Below are 18,333 nucleotides of genomic sequence, written 5' to 3'. Positions count from 1 at the left end.
GTTATTCGTGTAGGATTTATTTTCTTGTCGATCTGGTCCACACTCCGATTCAGGTGATGGCGGTAATGCATCAAACAGCTGGTTTTCGACTCTTCAAACGTTTCAAAGACGAAGCTGCAGTAGCCTCGCCGTCAACAGTTACTTGTGTTGCCAGGTCTGCTTATAAAAAGCGACTTTTGACTTTTTGGTGGGAGACGCAGGGCCGTACATAGGAATGTGAAAGGGGGGGTTCAAATCCTTAGGTTGGAGGTCCAGTGGGCCGCAGGGCCCCCGGTGGGGTCGAGGGGCAATGCCCTTGTGGGGGGCTCAGGGGGGCGAAGCCCCCCGACGCAGAAGCTTTTTGAGGATTTCGAGGGGTAAAAAGCTACATAAATTTCATTTGAAACCCAAAATGTATCATTTTAGGAAATACATTTTTATATACAAATAGTCCTTGCTTGGGATTGGATCAGTTGCCATAAGAACCACCCAGGAAGAACCAAGATAACATTAATGCAAACTTTATACCTGCCTGTCGGTTGCGAATGACGCAACCAACAGGCGTGAAAAAACTGACGCATGCGCACGAAAGTTCAAGCTTGGCTGATGCAAACGCACATGATTCAAATCCATATAATTTTTTTGCAAAAAATATAAAGGTCAGTTTTCTAACAGACCTCGTATTTAGCAGTATTAATATTCGCGTTTACATTATGAATATGTACGTTATGTATTAAAATAGCGGTATTTAATTTGGCGACCTTGTTTAACTCGCGAAATTCGCATAATAAATCCCACGTGAATATTTGCACCTTTACAGTATTTGCAACAGGAAAGAGAAGCTCCCTTTATTTCTCACCTTATTCATACAAACATGTTTTTACAAACCAGACAAGTGTAATTATGTGTCTCCATGGGTATTTACAAGCCTACTAATCTGTTTGATATCAGAGGAGGATAGGGACCAGGGAGCAAAAATTCTCAACCCCCATGGGAAAAGTTTATCTAGCAGTTTCCCCTTTCATCACTTAAGGGATTACTCTGGCAGAGGAAATTGAAACTTGAGGGTGTGTGATAATAGCTGTGTAACATGATGCCCAGACAAACATGGGATGATACATAAAACAGAATGAAGAATCGATACAATCTTTGGTTCGATATGATGCCAAGGTTTTTCATCAGTACTGCAAATTAGTGATGCCAAAATTGAAACACTGTTTAGGGGCATTTTTAAATCTATTTCAAAACATTGTTCCAGAGCTGAGCACTGGCACCTGCTGGATGGTTAACAAATGTGCATCCTTTTCAAATTATGAATTATTTAATAGTTGCATTCAGCACGGGCTCTGCATTGACATTTGCAGGTATGTTGCTGGTCAGCAACAGGCACTGCAAAAACACTCAGTGAAGCCTGATTTGAAACAACACTGGCTAAACATAACAGATTTTGATGACTAGATGAACATTCACAAGCAGCTTTGTGAAGAGCTGGGTGTGAGTAATGGCTTTACAAGCAGCATCCAGATGTTTTGATAATGACTGTAAGGCATAGATTAATAGTAGAATATTATTGCTGACTTAGTAAGATTCCTGGAATGTAGATTTCTATTGTTGTATCAATGATTAATTTGTATGTCGGGTGTCTAAATGTCTTTATAATCCTAACTGTACTAAATAATGTCTCGCAATGATGAAATCCTCAAACTGTAGCGCACATAAGAGTAAATGTAAATAACTTTTGAGAGTAGAAACTTTGGCTTTCATACTACATCAGAGTGGAATCATCTTCCTGATAATATTAACAAGTATCAAACCTAAACCCTAACTTTAGTAAGTGGATTTTCTGTTGTATTAGTCTTTTACTTATTTCCAATCGTGTTGTATAATTAGTTATGGTTGTAAGAAAGAAATCATGTATTTTTAATAACTTCAGTTTTAATGTGCTTGCCTACAGTAATTATTTTTTATTTAACTGTTATGAATAGAATAGTGGACCAATAGACTAGAAATTCTATTGGCCTTGTTTATTTTGTTATGATTCTCAATCAATATTGTTTGTTATCTATACAAACTCCAAGATTCTTTCACGTTTATTCTGTTGCAGCCGGTAGTAAAATATAATTATTTGGGGTACGTGTGTAATAAGATAAAATTAAAGTTAATTAGATCAATTGAGCATTTTAAAGTTGCTCTTCTGTTGGGATTATATGGCTGCTGGTTTATCTCGCGATATCTGGCAACAGTGGCGTCGTGGAGACTCGGAGTCTCCGCAGATTTGTCGTCCACTCTGATCCCGAAGCAACAGTTTTCAGACAGCCTCCTGAAACGTAATGCCACCAGCGGGTCCCGAGGCTTCACAACCGCCGCGTATCTTCTCAGAAACGACTTTTTAAAACAAACTGCGGAGTTAACCATTCGGTGTCGATGTCAGCGCGAGCGCAGGTAGTGAAGCGTAGAAGTGACGTCATCCCGGAAAAAGAAGAAAAAGAAGAAGAAGAACTCGTAGTGCAGGTTGTTCGTGTGTACAACAACCTGTAATTTTATTACAAGAAAAACGAGCGAAGAGCGCCTAAATGCCTTTTAACCACAGAATAGTTCTCGGTTATAACTATTTTTAAAAAGTAAAAAGACCGAAAAGCAAAGATGGAGGAGCTGTGGAAGAAGAAGCTGTACGTGGTGGTGGACGTGTTGTCTTGTGTCCTCGGTGAGTTGACAATAAGCTTTATGACGTGATCAGCAGATCTTCCTCTTGATGTCTGATGTTCTTGGCACACACTCCTGTGACTGTGAGGTTCTCCGTGTTTTGTTTGTTTACACTCTGCTGGTTAAGTGTCTTATAGTAACCTCTGGCAAAAAAAGTGTGACTCCCCACACGGTTTTGTTTTGTTTTTTTGTTTGTTTTTTTTTTGGGGGGGGGGGGGGGGGGGGGTGTTTGTTTGTTTTGTTTTTTTGCTTATTTTTTAGCAAATTAAGAAATGACAGCTATGATCCAAAATTTTGGTTCAGTCACTCAACATTCTGGCAATTTTTGAACCATACCTCAGACTAATTACATTTGATTAGTTTCAATAATTAATGGTGTATTTTTATCTAGCATTGATGTATAATTTTCAAACTAAAACAGCAGCTCTGACAATTCATTTAAGAATGAATCCATTCAAACAAGTGTTTGTTTTGTGAGGTTCATATTGTTTGTCATTAGTCAAATCCATATCTTACAGCAACAGTGTGCTGAATTTTATTTTATTTATTTCAAACATTTTCACATTTCCTTCTCCTGACATGTTCATAACGGAGTAGGTGAAAGTATAAACTTACATATTCGTACGCCTTTACATAACTCAGCTTAGCAAACCACTTTACCATTGTATCAACTATTACAGTTTCGAAACAATGTTCAGTTTTCTTATCGAAAACAAAGAAAAAAGAACAAAACAGTTTGTTTTTTTTCCAGTACATTACTGCCCTGGATTAAACTGGCTGCACTTCATCTTGAGAGAGATATATATATATATATATATATATATATATATATATATATATATATATATATATATATATATATATATATATATATATTTTTTTTTTTTTCCCCCAAATATGTTTATTTGCTTTTTAACATTTTCTTAACAAACATAGCTCAGCAAACCCTTGATCCAGACAGGTTTCAAATAAAATCTTAAGATACATACATATATATAAATAAACATATACATGTATATAAATAAACAAAAAGAAAAAAAAATACAAAAAAAAAACATTGTGAGAATGTTCAAAATCAGCAATCAACGATTGCACTGTTCAGTAATGAAGATACAGATTGGTCAGTGAAGCGAAGGTACGGTGTCCATATGTCCATAAAGATGCTTTTAGTGTGGCGTATGTAACAAGTCAAGTATTCCAGAGGAAAGAGTTCAATAATGAGTTTGTGCCATGTGGCTTTGGATGGTGGCTTATCGCTGATCCATGTAAGAAAAATATTTTTACATGCAGCAAATGTTAGGATGTTAAATAATCTGTTACGAGGGGGTGAACCGAGGCTTGTTGATCTGTATCCCAGTAGCAAAGAAACAGGGTCCAAAGGTAAGGATATTCCAAAAATATGTCTTAAATCCACCAAAATGTCCTTCCAGTACAATTGGATTTTAGGACAAAACCAAACACAATGAGCATACGTCCCAGTGGCAGATTTACATTTCAAACATAAAGGTGAGGTTTGAGGATACATCAAATGTCTTTTGTGTGGAGATATTTGCGGTCTGTGAATTATTTTAAATTGGAGCAATCTAGCATGATTGCAAACCGAAATATATTTTGTCTGACAACAGATGGAACTTCAACTTTTTCTTCATCAAGGACTATACCCATTTCTGATTCCCATTTTTGTTTAACCTCTAATAAAGTTGATGAATTACATTTAATTAATGTACGATAGAGTTAAGTAATTATTTTCTTTGTAGGACAGTTTAGGATTAATTTTTCTAATGGTGAGGGACTGGCATCAGACATCAAAATTGTTTTCTTATGAATAAAGTCTCTAACTTGCAGGTATCTAAAAAAATCACCCATCTTTTTAATTCCCTTGTTTGCCCAAGCAATAAAACTTGAGTCTATCATACCTGGTAAAAAGTCTGGATTCCCTTGTATTGGCGAGAGCAAAGGAGTTAAAAGAGATTTCCCCTCCAGTCGCCTGGCCATAAACCATGATTTCACTGTATTGACAATAATGGGGTTATTATTGCACAAATTTCTTGAGGATTTTACATTTTTACAAGACAAAAGACCAAGAAGAGAACATTGAATCTGTGATTTTTCAAGATTAAGCCACACAGATGTGGGGTTCTCCCTAATCCATTCAACTATAAACCTCAAATTAGATGCCAGCTGATACATCTTAAAATCTGGTACATCGAGACCACCTTCAGAGATGGGGGATAATAGTTTTGAGAATTTCAGTCGTGGTTTTCTTTTGTGCCAAATAAATTCACTTAGCCAACCATTGAGTAATTTGATATTTTTGTTTGAAATCAATAACGGAATCATTTGTAAAGGATACAAGGGGAGCACATTCATTTTGATCATGGCCACTCTACCCAGCAAGGACAAAGGAAGAGTGTTCCACCTATTTAAGTCTTTTCTGATATTGTCCAAAAGAGGTGTAAAGTTAGCCTTGAACATTTGATGAAACATGGGAGTGATGTGAATACCAAGGTAAACAAAACCAGATAATGACCACTGGAATGGAAAAGAAGTTAATGTGTTAATTCTTTCTCGAAGGCTGCCCATTGGCATAGCAAGGGATTTAGAAAAGTTTATTTTATAGCCAGAGAACATTCCAAATCTTTGAATTTGCTCGATCAGTCTAGGAATTGAGGATTTGGGCTCAGTTATATATAATAATACGTCATCAGCGTACAAGGAGATTTTATGCCACTGTCCGCCATGACAGAACTAGTATTACTAGTTCTACTACTATACTAGTATTATATACTAATATATAACAGAATTAGTAATTACAGAGGCCATAGGGTTACTGTATAATAATTTAATCCAGCTAATGAATGTGTCCCCCAAATCAAATGTTTGCAAGATGCGAAACAGATAAGGCCATTCGACACAGTCGAAGGCCTTCTCCGCGTCTAAAGAGATGACCAAACTGTCCTCATCTCGTGCCTGACAAATAGTTATTATATTTAAAAGCCTTCGAATATTGTGGCTTGAACTTCTCCCCTTAATAAAACCTGTCTGATCTTCTTTAACAATATAAGGTAAAACTTTTTCTAAGCGCAGCGCCAAAATTTTAGATAATAATTTAAGATCTTGATTTAAAAGAGCAATGGGTTGGTAACTGGAGCAATGTTCAGGGTTTTTACCTTTTTTATGGATCAGTGTGATATCAGCTTCCCTTAAAGTTCGAGGAAGGAAGCATGTGGTAAATGAATGATCCAACATAGAGAGAAAGGGGTCTAATAATATATGGTGGAACTCTTTGTAAAAGTCACATGATATTCCATCTGTTCCGGGAGTCTTCCCTGATTGTAGTTTTTTAAGTGCTAGGAGTGCCTCCTCTTTAGTAATAGGAGCATTCAACATGGCTCCTTGAGCATCAGATATAGTGGGAAGAGTGAGCTCAGATAAGAATTATTCCATAACATCAGAGGCTCCCGGTCGTAGGTTTGATTCATATAATTGTTCATAGAATTCCTTAAATAAATGGTTAATTTGCATATTATCAAAATGACGGTTATTGTCAGAGTCAACTATAGAAGTAATGGTTTGTGGATCATTAGGGGCTTTGGTTAGAAATGATAAATATTTGGTTGATTTGTTACCAGATTCATATAATCTCTGTCTAGAGAAAAGTGTAGCAGTTTTAGCTTGTTGTGTTAACAAGGCATCCAAAGCAGCTTGTAATGCACATTTTTTCTGCAATAAATGTGGATCTAAAGATGTGGTTAGCACACTTTTTATATTATATAATTCTTTTTCGAGATTTTGTTGTTGCTCCATTTGCTTCCGTTTTTTGGCAGCTGCGTAGCCAATAGTTAGACCCCTAATAAATGCCTTAGATGTTTCCCAAAGTAAAGAGGGGTTATCATTGGTTTTTGAGTTAATATCAAAAAATATTTTAAATTCACGAGTCATGTATGATATAAATTTTTCATCTTTTAAAAGACGAACATCAAATCTCCATCTTCTACTTTTATTAGAAATAGTATCAGTAACCAGCTCCAGGCTTAACATTGCATGGTCACTTACCACAATATTTCCTATTTCACAGGAGGTGATTTGCTGAATTTGGGATATGGGGAAAAAAGTAATCAATTCGAGTGTGACACTTATGTGGAGAATAGAAGGTAAATTCCTTATCATTTGGATGGAGAGTTCTCCATACATCTGTCAGGCCCATCTCCCTACAAATAGCGGAGAGGGCATTGGCTTGATTGGTTAAGGGAGAGTTACGGGAAGGATGTTGGTCTACCGTGGGCTGAAGTAGGCAGTTAAAATCCCCACCCACTAAGGCTAATGGGTTAGACAATTCTGAAAATTCCATAAAGGCCTTTGACAAAAAAATTGGGGTGTAATTTGGAGGGCAGTATATATTCATTATAGTAGCTTTTTCACCCTGGATAGTACCATTAATAATCACATATCTTCCATACTGGTCCTTTTTGCAAGATTGTAATTGAAAAGCAGTTCTCTTGTTAATAAGTATTATAACACCTCTATTATTTGTTGTAAAGGAAGCAAAATATACCTGATTAACCCAACCATGTTTAAGCTTCTGATGCTCAACATCATCCAGATGGGTTTCTTGGAGTAGTGCTATATCAATTTTCCTTCTTTTGAGTGTAGCAAAAACTTTTCTTTGCTTAATTCTTTTCTGTAAACCTCTTACATTCCAAGAACAGAGTCTAATTTATCAAAACATACTTATAAATTATGAAAGTATGACCTTTGAAATAAAAAATAAATAAAACCTGCGTGGTACATATCTTAATGTATAAACACAAAAGTGGATCAAGGCTGAGTTAAATAGAACAGGAACACTGAACATTAACATATTAAGTATGTAAAATGACAAAACTAATTTGAAAGGGGCTTTCCCCAAGTTGTGTGGGGATTGCTGTCCTGTAACACACCAAACCTGGGTGCAAAACTAGCAAATTAGATGGCATACAGTCTGTGGGGAGCTGCGTGCCCTGAATAAACATATCGGAGTAACTTATTAGTCAAAGGGGGTTTCAGGCATGGTGGGTTGTGACAGTGGTATAGAACATAAAACAGGTTATAATAAGTTTATCAGATACAACGGAGTTAACCCTGTAACAAACAAAACCCACCAGTCTGTGCCCAGTAATTTCTCCTTCAGCTCTGGTCAGTTACGCTGGATGCGTAGGAGAGGACCTCTGCTGGTGAGAGGAAGATCTTCTGCGTACCATTGAACATTACTTTGAGCTTCACCGGGAACAACATGGTGTAATCTGCGCCGATTTCACATAGACGTTGTTTCGCTGCTGCAAATGACTTACGCTTCCTCACCACCATCGCAGACAGGTCGTGGTAGAATGAGATTTTCCTCCCCTCCAGGACGATGTCGCCTTGTGCTGCCTTTCGTCGCACTGCTGCCATTACCCGTTGTTTCTCTGGGAATGCGTGGAACCTGATAATGACCTGTCGCGGCCGCTGTCCCTCACCAGGCGGAGGCGCTGCGCTCCGGTGTGCACGCTCCAGCTTGACTCTGCCTCCTGCCGCATCAAAACCAAGGAAACTCGGCAGCTGCTGTTCAAAGAAGTCTAAAGCATTGCTCCCCTCCATACACTCAGGGATGTTAAATATGCGGATATTTTTATGACGCCCCCTGTTTTCAAGCATATCAACTTCATCTGTTAAATTTTCAACTCGTTTTTCTAGTGTTTGAAGCTTAGCATGGAGGGGCTCGTTAGCATCTTCTAGCTTTAGCACGCTAGCTTCCGCTTCATCCAGTCGCTCGTCAACTTTCTTTAAATCAGCCGAATGTTTCTTGACTGTACTGGTTAGAGGGTCCAGCTTCTCATTGATAGATGCCATAATTCTTGAGGTCATGATTTCAAAGGCTTTAGCGAGCGCAGGGTCTAGTTCATGACCGTCACTCACACATCCTGGCTCCTCTGTGGATTCGGCATGTTGAGATGAGCCCAAGCTCTCGTCCTCCCCGCTTGTCTGCTTATTAGTTTTGCGTTTCTGCGACATCGTTTGGTGTTGTTTGGTCCAAAAGAGTTCTAAAGTCATAATACAACCTTAGTAACAGTAAAGTAAGTTAAGCTCCAACAAGAAAGGAAATATATCTTAAGGCATTGGCGCAGCTCCCACAGGCACGTCTTTCCCCTAAGCAGCCATCACCGGAAGCCCCCCATCTTGATATATATTTAAAATTTGTATTTTGTATTTTCTTTTAAACTGATGAATGTTTCTGCTTTGCTTAAGTTCATCTGTTAGACTATTCTATAATTTTACCCCTGACACAAAAACACATACTTTTCAAAGTTGTTCTGACACACAGCATTTTTAATTCAGTTCTTCTCTGAAATTATACCTCTGTTCTCTCTCTAAAAACCTCTAAAAATTTCTTGATTTTATTTGGAAGTAGATTTTTCCTTGCTTTGAATGTTATTTTTGCTGTTTTAAAATTAATCAGATCTTGAAATTTTATAGCTTGTGTTTTCAAGAGTTCATTTGTATGGTCCATAGTATAATTTTTATTATTATTATTTATCATTTACATTTTTTTCTTCATTCGATTGTTTTCCTTTTATTTATTTTTTTAAGTGGATCTGAAAAGAAGTATGCAATTAATTACAGTAATTGTATGAATTCTTTTTTCAACAAAGTCAGAATGTTCAGTTAATGAAAAAAAAACTTGTTTTGTCTCATATATTTCTAATTTGTTTGTTGTGAAGAAAGCTGGGTTCATGCATGAGTCTTGTGTTGTGCCTTCTGCTCTGTTATCTTTCAATTCCGATATCAGATGGCCACCCCACAGAATCTGGTCCATTTGAGGGTTTTTCCTATAAAATTAAAATAAATCAATGAATTAAAAAAAACCCTTTCGGGGTTTTCTTTACCATTGTTGCTCATGTGCAGTACTCATGGGTGGGTAAGGTCTCAGTCATATTCGTGTGCAGCGCTTTGAGGTGTACCAGTGATAACTTGTGATGGCCTCCCTCAAGAAGAAAGAGTTGCAGCTCCTTAAGTGACCATTTGAGGCTGGTTCCAAAAGAGACCACATTCCCATAGGAGTCCATGTTAAAATGACCAACTGTAGAGCAGAAATAAACATGTTTACAGCCTGGTGCAAAGAAGCTGTTTTGGTCTCTATACATAGTTCCCTCCTCCATAACAGCTCTACAGGGGGGATGACTTTTTTTTTTAACTTCTTAGTTTAAGATGTTTTAAACAAATAGGTTCTATAAAATTAGGAGTGTGGTCCCTTTGAGTGGCAGCAGCTCAGCCAAGTGTCTCCACCTGTTGTGGCACCTTTACCTCAGACGTGGTGGAGGGTGTGTCTGTCATTTGGAGTATTTTATTATAAACACCCGGGATAATATGGCTTGTTGTGTGGTGAAACATCCTAACAGATCTTCTAAGATGTCCCTGCTGCAATCTTTGTGCTGAATGAAGCTCTTGTCTTGTGTTGTAAGCTGACAATGTCGGTAGCCTGATCCTTTATTCAATTTAATTTATTCAACTTATAGAGCGCCAAATCACAACAGCGTTACCTCAAGGTGCTTCACAGAAAACAACTAAAAAAAACAAAACAAATGGCCCAAAAGATCAAAGAGCATAATTAAAAGATTAAAAGCACAATGAAAGAGTAAAAAATAAAAAGCATAATAACACAATATGCTAATCATATAAAAGAGAAAACAAATGTATCTTCAATCTGGTTTGAAAGTGTCCACAGAGTCCGACTGCCTCACTGATGCAAGGAGATCCTCCCACAGAACAGGGGCACAATAAGAGAAGGCACTTTTGACCTTCAGACTTTTTATTCACCCTAGGGACACAAACTAATCCTGCATCCTGTGAACGCAAAGCCCGGGCCGGTACGTAGGGTTTAAGTAGATCAGCTAAATAGGGCTGTGCCAGTCCGTGAACAATTTTATAGGCCAGTAACAGGACCTTAAAATCTGATTTCAGAGACAGGAAGCCAGTGAAGAGAGGCCAAAATGGGAGTAATGCGGTCAAACTTTCTGCTCCATGTCAAAAGTCTGGCAGCATCATTTTGAACCAGTTGAAGACCCCAAGTTCTGGACTGCGGCAACCCAGAAAATAGAACATTGTAATACAGTGGTCCCTCGTTTATTGTGGGAGTTACGTTCTAAAAAGAACCCACGATAAGCGAAATCCGCGAAGTAGTCAGCGCTATTTTTTGCAATTATTATAGATGTTTTGAGGCTGTAAAACCCCTCACTACACACTTTATACACTTTTCTCAAACAGGCATTAACATTTTCTCACTTTTCTCTCCTGGGTAAACACTCTCTTTTTTCTTCTGTGCGAGAATATTATAAACAGACACATGCAGAACACAATGCGTGTGCTTTCCCTTTGTTCACTGCCTCCGGAGGTACGGATGCGAGACCCGCAAAGAATCCAAGTCCTCTCTCGGTGGCCACGGAGCTCTGCGGCTGTGGTCAACATCCGCATCAAAACAGCGAGCGTAGTCTCTGGACCTGTTGCCAGATTTGGCGCAGTTCTGCACAGCAGACAGGAGGGCGGTGTGAGTGGACCGCTGCTGCGTTTACCGAGCCCGCAGAAAGCACACCGGAGGCAGTGAGAGCAATCGCGGTGATGCTGACCGGTGCCGCGACCGGCCCGCCTGATAAGGATGCAGAACACAATGCACTGTTTAAAAAAAAAAAAAGCATGCAAAATTGCACAAAAAAAAAAAATCTGTGAAACTGCGAGGCCGCGAAAGGTGAACCGCGTTATAGCGAGGGACCACTGTAATCCAATCTAGAAGAGACAAATGCATGAATCAGGGTCAGCATCAGCCATAGACAGGATGGGAAGAATCTTCACTATATTTCGCAGATGGAAGAAAGCAGTCCTCGTAATATCTCTAATATGGAGGCCAAAAGACAACGTAGGATCAAAAATTACACCAAGGTTCCTCACTTTGTCCATATGATGTATGACACATGAACCTTGGCTAAGCGGTAGCTGGTCAGATTGAACCTTTGAACCCTTGTTAATGCACACTGAAAAAAATAGCGGCTCATAATTCTTAATGTCCAGACCAAAGGAAATCAGTAGTAGAACTGCTGCACATCCCCTAAAAATATGATTTAATAAACACCTGAACCAAGGTTAGCCTGTTAGCTTGGGTAATTCGTATTCAAAAAGAGGAGCGTATTCGGGCTGCGTGTTTCATCACACCCATACTCCTCCCCTTTATGCATTAATGAGTTGCCGCTGCTGTCAACATGGTGACGCCCAGATATGGGCTTTATATGGGCTGTTCTGGGTCTCTGTGGAGAGTCTATGGGTGATGTCATGCAGGCTTTGTCCAGTATATACGAGGGCTGTCCGTAAAGTATAGGTCCTTTTTATTTTTTTCAAAATCTATATGGATTTCATTCATATGTTTTTACGTCAGACATGCTTGAACCCTCGTGCGCATGCGTGAGTTTTTCCACGCCTGTCGGTGACGTCATTCGCCTGTGAGCACTCCTTGTGGGAGGAGTCGTCCAGCTCCTCGTCGGAATTCCTTTGTCTGAGAAGTTGCTGAGAGACTGGCGCTTTGTTTGATCAAAATTTTTTCTAAACCTGTGAGACACATCGAAGTGGACATGGTTCGAAAAATTAAGCTGGTTTTCAGTGAAAATTTTAACAGCCGATGAGAGATTTTGAGGTGATTCTGTCGCTTTAAGGACTTCCCACGGTGCGAGACGTCGCGCAGCGCTCTCAGGCGTCGTCGTCAGCCTGTTTCAAGCTTAAAACCTCCACATTTCAGGCTCTATTGATCCAGGACGTCGTGAGAGAACAGAGACGTTTCAGAAGAAGTCGGTTTCAGCATTTTATCCGGATATTCCACTGTTAAAGGAGATTTTTTTAATGAAATACGTGCGGACAGGTCCGCGCGTCGGGACGCAGCCGACGCGGCACGGCGGCACAGGAAAAACACCTCCGTGTTGATAACCATTTGTTAAAATCCAGTTGGCTTTTGATGGCTTTCAGTGGAGTGAGTATATGAGAAATTGTTTATCAGCTGGAGATGTTCCAACTTGTCCTTAAGGCTTCCAGCAGAGGTGTTTTTCCTGTGACGGAGCGTCGCGGCGGCTGCGAGCCGACGCTGCAATCCGCCCGCACGTCTTTCATTAAAAAAATCTCCTTTAACAGTGGAATATCCGGATAAAATGCTGAAACCGACTTCTTCTGAAACTTCTCTGTTCTCGCACGACGTCCTGGATCAACAGAGCCTGAAATGTGGAGGTTTTAAGCTTGAAACAGGCTGATGACGCTGCCTGAGAGCGCTGCGCGACGTCTCGCACCGTGAAAAGTCCTTAAAGCGACAGAATCACCTCAAAATCTCTCATCAGCTGTTAAAATTTTCACTGAAAACCAGCTTAATTTTTCGAACCATGTCCACTTCGATGTGTCTCACAGGTTTAGAAAAAATTTTGATCAAACAAAGCGCCAGTCTCTCAGCAACTTCTCAGACAAAGGAATTCCGACGAGGGGCTGGATGACTCCTCCCACAAGGAGTGCTCACAGGCGAATGACGTCACCGACAGGCGTGGAAAAACTCACGCATGCGCACGAGGGTTCAAGCATGTCTGACGTAAAAACATATGAATGAAATCCATATAGTTTTTGAAAAAAATAAAAAGGACCTATACTTTACGGACAGACCTCGTATACAGTTTATGGAGGTAACCTGTGATTTGGTGCTGTTAGCAATAAATTGAAATGAATTGCTGACCATCCTCTAAATGTGATTGAGTCCAGAGATTCATGTATTGTTCATGTATTATTAAACTTGTTTTAATTTTGTCTTTAAAATCCATATGAAGTAGACTTCTTCCACTTATAGTGGACCCTACCTTTCCTGTTTGTTTGTGCAGCTCTTAACAATAATGTTGTCCAGTGAAATGTCTTATCTTGAGAGAGGAAATGTCATTCTCATTATTCAGCCTACTCACCATCTTTGCAGGACTTTAAAGAGGAAACTAAATGTTTATAGAAAGTTGATATGCGTGTGTGTGTATATACACCGCTTATCTCCCCCAGTTTCCTTTTAATATTTTGTCTGCCACGAATCCTGTCAGGAATGTACCACTTTCTCCATTCAGTATATTTCTTTTGCTGTTGTTTCTACTTGTTCCTCACACACTGTCCCTTTTTTTCTCTCATTTTCAAGGATGTTCTTTTATGAGCCATTGTTCTTGTAAGTAGGGCATATCATTACTGTTCAGTTTGTCATGAAAGTTGTCTCTTTTCCCCTTTGACTCATGATCTGGTGAAAATGAACCATGAATTACACAGATTGTGATTTTTGACTAGAATTAATAGTAGTAGTTGTGGGTGAGTACAACCCCTGGCAAAAGTTATGGAATCACCGGCCTCAGAGGATGTTCATTCAATTGTTTAATTTTTTAGAAAAAAAGCAGATCACAGACATGACACAAAACTAAAGTCATTTCAAATGGCAACTTTCTGGTTTTAAGAAACACTATAAGAAATCAAGAAAAAAAGATTGTGGCAGTCAGTAACGGTTACTTTTTTAGACCAAGCAGAGGAAAAAAATATGGAATCACTCAATTCTGAGGAAAAAATTATGGAATCACCCTGTAAATTTTCATCCCCCAAATTAACACCTGCATCAAATCAGATCTGCTCATTGACATTGACCCTATGCCATGACATTGACCCTATGTGTCTTTTTGCAAGGAATGTTTTTGCAGTTTTTGCTCTATGGCAAGATGCATTATCATCTTGAAAAATGATTTCATCATCCCCAAACATCCTTTCAATTGTCCAAAATATCAACATAAACTTGTGCATTTATTGATGATGTAATGACAGCCATCTCCCCAGTGCCTTTACCTGACATGCAGCCCCATATCATCAATGACTGTGGAAATTTACATGTTCTCTTCAGGCAGTCATCTTTATAAATCTCATTGGAAAGGCACCAAACAAAAGTTCCAGCATCATCACCTTGCCCAATGCAGATTTGAGATTCATCACTGAATATGACTTTCATCCAGTCATCCACAGTCCACAATTGCTTTTCCTTAGCCCATTGTAACCTTGTTTTTTTTCTGTTTAGGTGTTAATGATGCCTTTCGTTTAGCTTTTCTGTATGTAAATCCCATTTCCTTTAGGTGGTTTCTTACAGTTCGGTCACAGATGTTGACTCCAGGTTCCTCCCATTCGTTCCTCATTTGTTTTGTTGTACATTTTTCGATTTTTGAGACATATTGCTTTAAGTTTTCTGTCTTGACGCTTTGATGTCTTCCTTGGTCTACCAGTATGTTTGCCTTTAACAACCTTCCCATGTTGTTTGTATTTGGTCCAGAGTTTAGACACAGCTGACTGTGAACAACCAACATCTTTTGCAACATTGCGTGATGATTTACTCTCTTTTAAGAGTTTGATAATCCTCTCCTTTGTTTCAATTGACATCTCTCGTGTTGGAGCCATGATTCATATCAGTCCACTTGGTGCAACAGCTCTCCAAGGTGTGTTCACTCCTTTTTAGATGCAGACTAACGAGCAGATCTGATATGATGCAGGTGTTAGTTTTAGGGATGAAAATTTACAGGGTGATTCCATAATTTTTTCCTCAGAATTGAGTGATTCCATATTTTTTTCCTCTGCTTGGTCTAAAAAAGTAACCGTTACTGACTGCCACAATCTTTTTTTCTTGATTTCTTATAGTGTTTCTTAAAGCCAGAAAGTTGCCATTTGAAATGACTTTAGTTTTGTGTCATGTCTGTGATCTGCTTTTTTTTCTACAAAATTAAACAACTGAATGAACATCCTCCGAGGCCGGTGATTCCATAATTTTTGCCAGGGGTTGTAATACAGGCACACTAACACTGGCCCTTATTTTGTCTCGAGTGTTAGTCAAACACAACCTATGTACTTGGTACTCTTTCCCATGTTAACGTCCAGTCAGCATAATGCCTGCAAGGTTAACACAGTAGTACACAAACAATTAGGTTATTGACTGAAAATTCAACTTACACATTTTAACTTTTCATTTTATCAAATGTGAAAATTCACTTTATCTGTTAAAAACCCATTTTGATGTGAGAAGGATTTCTGTCTTGCTTTAAAATGTGTTTAATATCCAGTGTTTCCCTGCAATATTATTACAGTTTTTGGCCAAAGAGAAGCCCCAAGTGTTTTGAATTTTATTTTGTGGGTGAAAGCAGCTCTGGGCTGATTTGGGATCTGTTTGAGTGTTTAAAAACACAATTTAATGCTAACTTGTAACCAAATGCCAGGACTGCATAATCAGTAGGCTACATGATCTCATCAAATGACTTTGAAGTAGCTCATTGTGAGCAGTGGATGTGATTGTTGTGTTTTGTGTATGCTTTGGCTGCATTGCAAAAATACTGAACAAAAATTTGATGGATATCAAATATTTTGAGCAGTTTTGCGTGTATCTTGGCATTTTTTTCAGCAGTGTTGATAATAGATCTCCTGCATTAACCTGTCCATAATAATGTTGATAATAAAAGTACACTTTAATAATGCACAGAAATTCTAAATTAGGGAACTGACAACACAAAAAAAAGGTGTGACTTGCACTCCAGCAGGGTTCTCCCCAGAAATTTTTAGTATAGCGGTGCTGTTGGTAATTATCACCCAAGGCAGTGCATTTTTGGCATGTCTCCAATATATTGGACAGTCAGGTACTTAAAATCACAATAGCACCCAAATCATGAGCTCACAACAACATTTATTGAAACTAAAGCAGTTACATGTACATTTCTGTAAAAGATATGATTAAAGAGTGCTCAGGCAGTAACGTCACACAGTGATATTACTTAAATACATTTAATAAAATACAGTGCACATTGAATTGACTCTGTGTCAGCTATCAAGAGTATTGGGACAGGTTCATCCAAGAGTTGGCAAGGCCTTATTTAGGATGTTCTTTTTGGTGATTAGAGATGTCCTCATGCATTGTAATAAATATTCCAGAGAAAGGCAAGACCTCTCAGAATTTAGAAGAATATGCCTTAAAGCAGTTTCTGTAGGAAGTATTTTAGACATAAAGTCAAGTGGGAGGGGGAAGTGTTGGCTTTTTAAATACTTGAAAGACATTGGACTCATCGAGAGGATTTAGTACTGCTATAGCAGGCTGATGCAGAAGGTGGTGCTAATGCAACATTAAGGATGCCGGCTGGCATTACACGCCATAGAAGAAGAGAGGATGCGCTTGATTTATTTCACAGGGGAACATTTTGAGGTCGGAGAGCATTTCCACATTTACAAAATGCCTCAAGAAACCTCTAAAATAACTAAATAAATAAAACTACTTAATTTACTCATATCTGTTGTCAGACTCGGACCCATTGATTGTGCAGCTAATCTTGATTCCTCAGCGGATTGTGTGCGAGACAAAAACAAGCGTGTTTTCATCATGACGAGTGGTCTGAGCCATTTCTTCCCTGTGCAGAAACTGTTAAAGATTAATGTCACAGAGATGTGAAGAAATTTGTCTTTGCTGCCGGTAAAAATGGTAAAATAAACAGAATTTTACAAATATTTGTAGGGGTCCAAGTGGGCCAAATCGCTGCCAGACCAGCATGAAAATGGCAATGTAAAAATGGTCAAATAAACAGAATTTTACAAATATTTGTAGGGGTCCAAGTGGGCCAAATCGCCGCCAGACCAGCATGAAAATGGCAATGTCAAGCCCTGTCAAATAAACAAACATCTTGAGATGATGCCAGAGTATAACGGCTGAGCACTGTTATTCCATTGTTTGGGGAGAACCCTGACGCCAATGTGAATAATACTCCAGAAAATACAGTATTTGAAATCAGGAAATTATTTTAATGTTTTCCACATGGAAGTGGAGAGATTTTCTAAGCAGTTTTAGATGTCCACCGGTAACAGGGCAGTGCTTGGTATCAAAAAGGCTTTTGGCAGGGAAAAGTGGATTGGTGTAGCCCAAAAGATAAGCTTTTGATAATGGAACCAACAAAGTAAACCTGTCTTTTTACGCATTCAACACCGTTTTCTGTTTATGTGGATTGTACCACTGTGGTGGGGTGCTGGTTTTGCTGTGGTAATCCCAGAACCATGGTGAACTTTGAGGGAAGTAGAGAGTGGATTGATGCTATATTCATGTGTGTATCGCTTCTGTGGTTTGGGATCCCTTCTATCTTATGCAGCGATTTGGGGTATTTTTCAAGCTTGACAACATCCAATCAGGTGAACTTGAAAAGCCTTGACATTTTACTGTCGCAATTCAGGAATTAAGGTTGGGTGGGTGGTTGGTTAGTCAAGTCTCTCAGTAGCTCCATCCCACCCTGTGCCTCTCCCTTCCCCTTTGCCACCCACCTCACTAAGCCAAATACATACCGAGTCAAAACCAAGCTTGTGAGACAGCCGCAGCCGTGCATTAACAGCTGGGTATAACTTATAGTTATGCTGACCGTGTGCTTATATGGAAACAGTTTTTTTGAGTGGTTCAGGATTTGTCTGCATATTTGCATCTATACATTTCCTGTGCTTAAAACCACAAAATTCACACACTGTCTGCTTCAGTTATTCCACTCTGTATGCTTTGGCGTTTTTTCTTCCTCCTGCTATTATACGTTTGAACCTCTGAATGTGATT

General features: G+C 38.9%; 1 protein-coding gene across 2 annotated transcripts in view; it reads left to right on the top strand.

Annotated features, from left to right (window-relative positions):
- The first annotated feature begins 2,221 nt into the window (after nt 1-2,221).
- The window catches only part of plpp2b (phospholipid phosphatase 2b), a 56,862-nt gene continuing 40,750 nt past the window's right edge, over nt 2,222-18,333 (top strand). For both annotated transcript variants that reach the window (XR_004563030.1, XM_034179790.1), the window contains exon 1: nt 2,222-2,683. Coding sequence is in view for 1 of the 2 variants with exons in the window: in XM_034179790.1 (XP_034035681.1) it covers nt 2,623-2,683 (61 nt within the window). In the remaining variant the exon portion in view is untranslated. The remainder of the gene's footprint in view (nt 2,684-18,333) is intronic.

Source organism: Thalassophryne amazonica, chromosome 10, assembly GCF_902500255.1.
Source record: "Thalassophryne amazonica chromosome 10, fThaAma1.1, whole genome shotgun sequence".
In the NCBI taxonomy this organism is placed as follows: domain Eukaryota; kingdom Metazoa; phylum Chordata; class Actinopteri; order Batrachoidiformes; family Batrachoididae; genus Thalassophryne; species Thalassophryne amazonica.
Note: the sequence above shows the minus strand (reverse complement) of the source record. Positions and strands in the feature narration are given on the sequence as shown.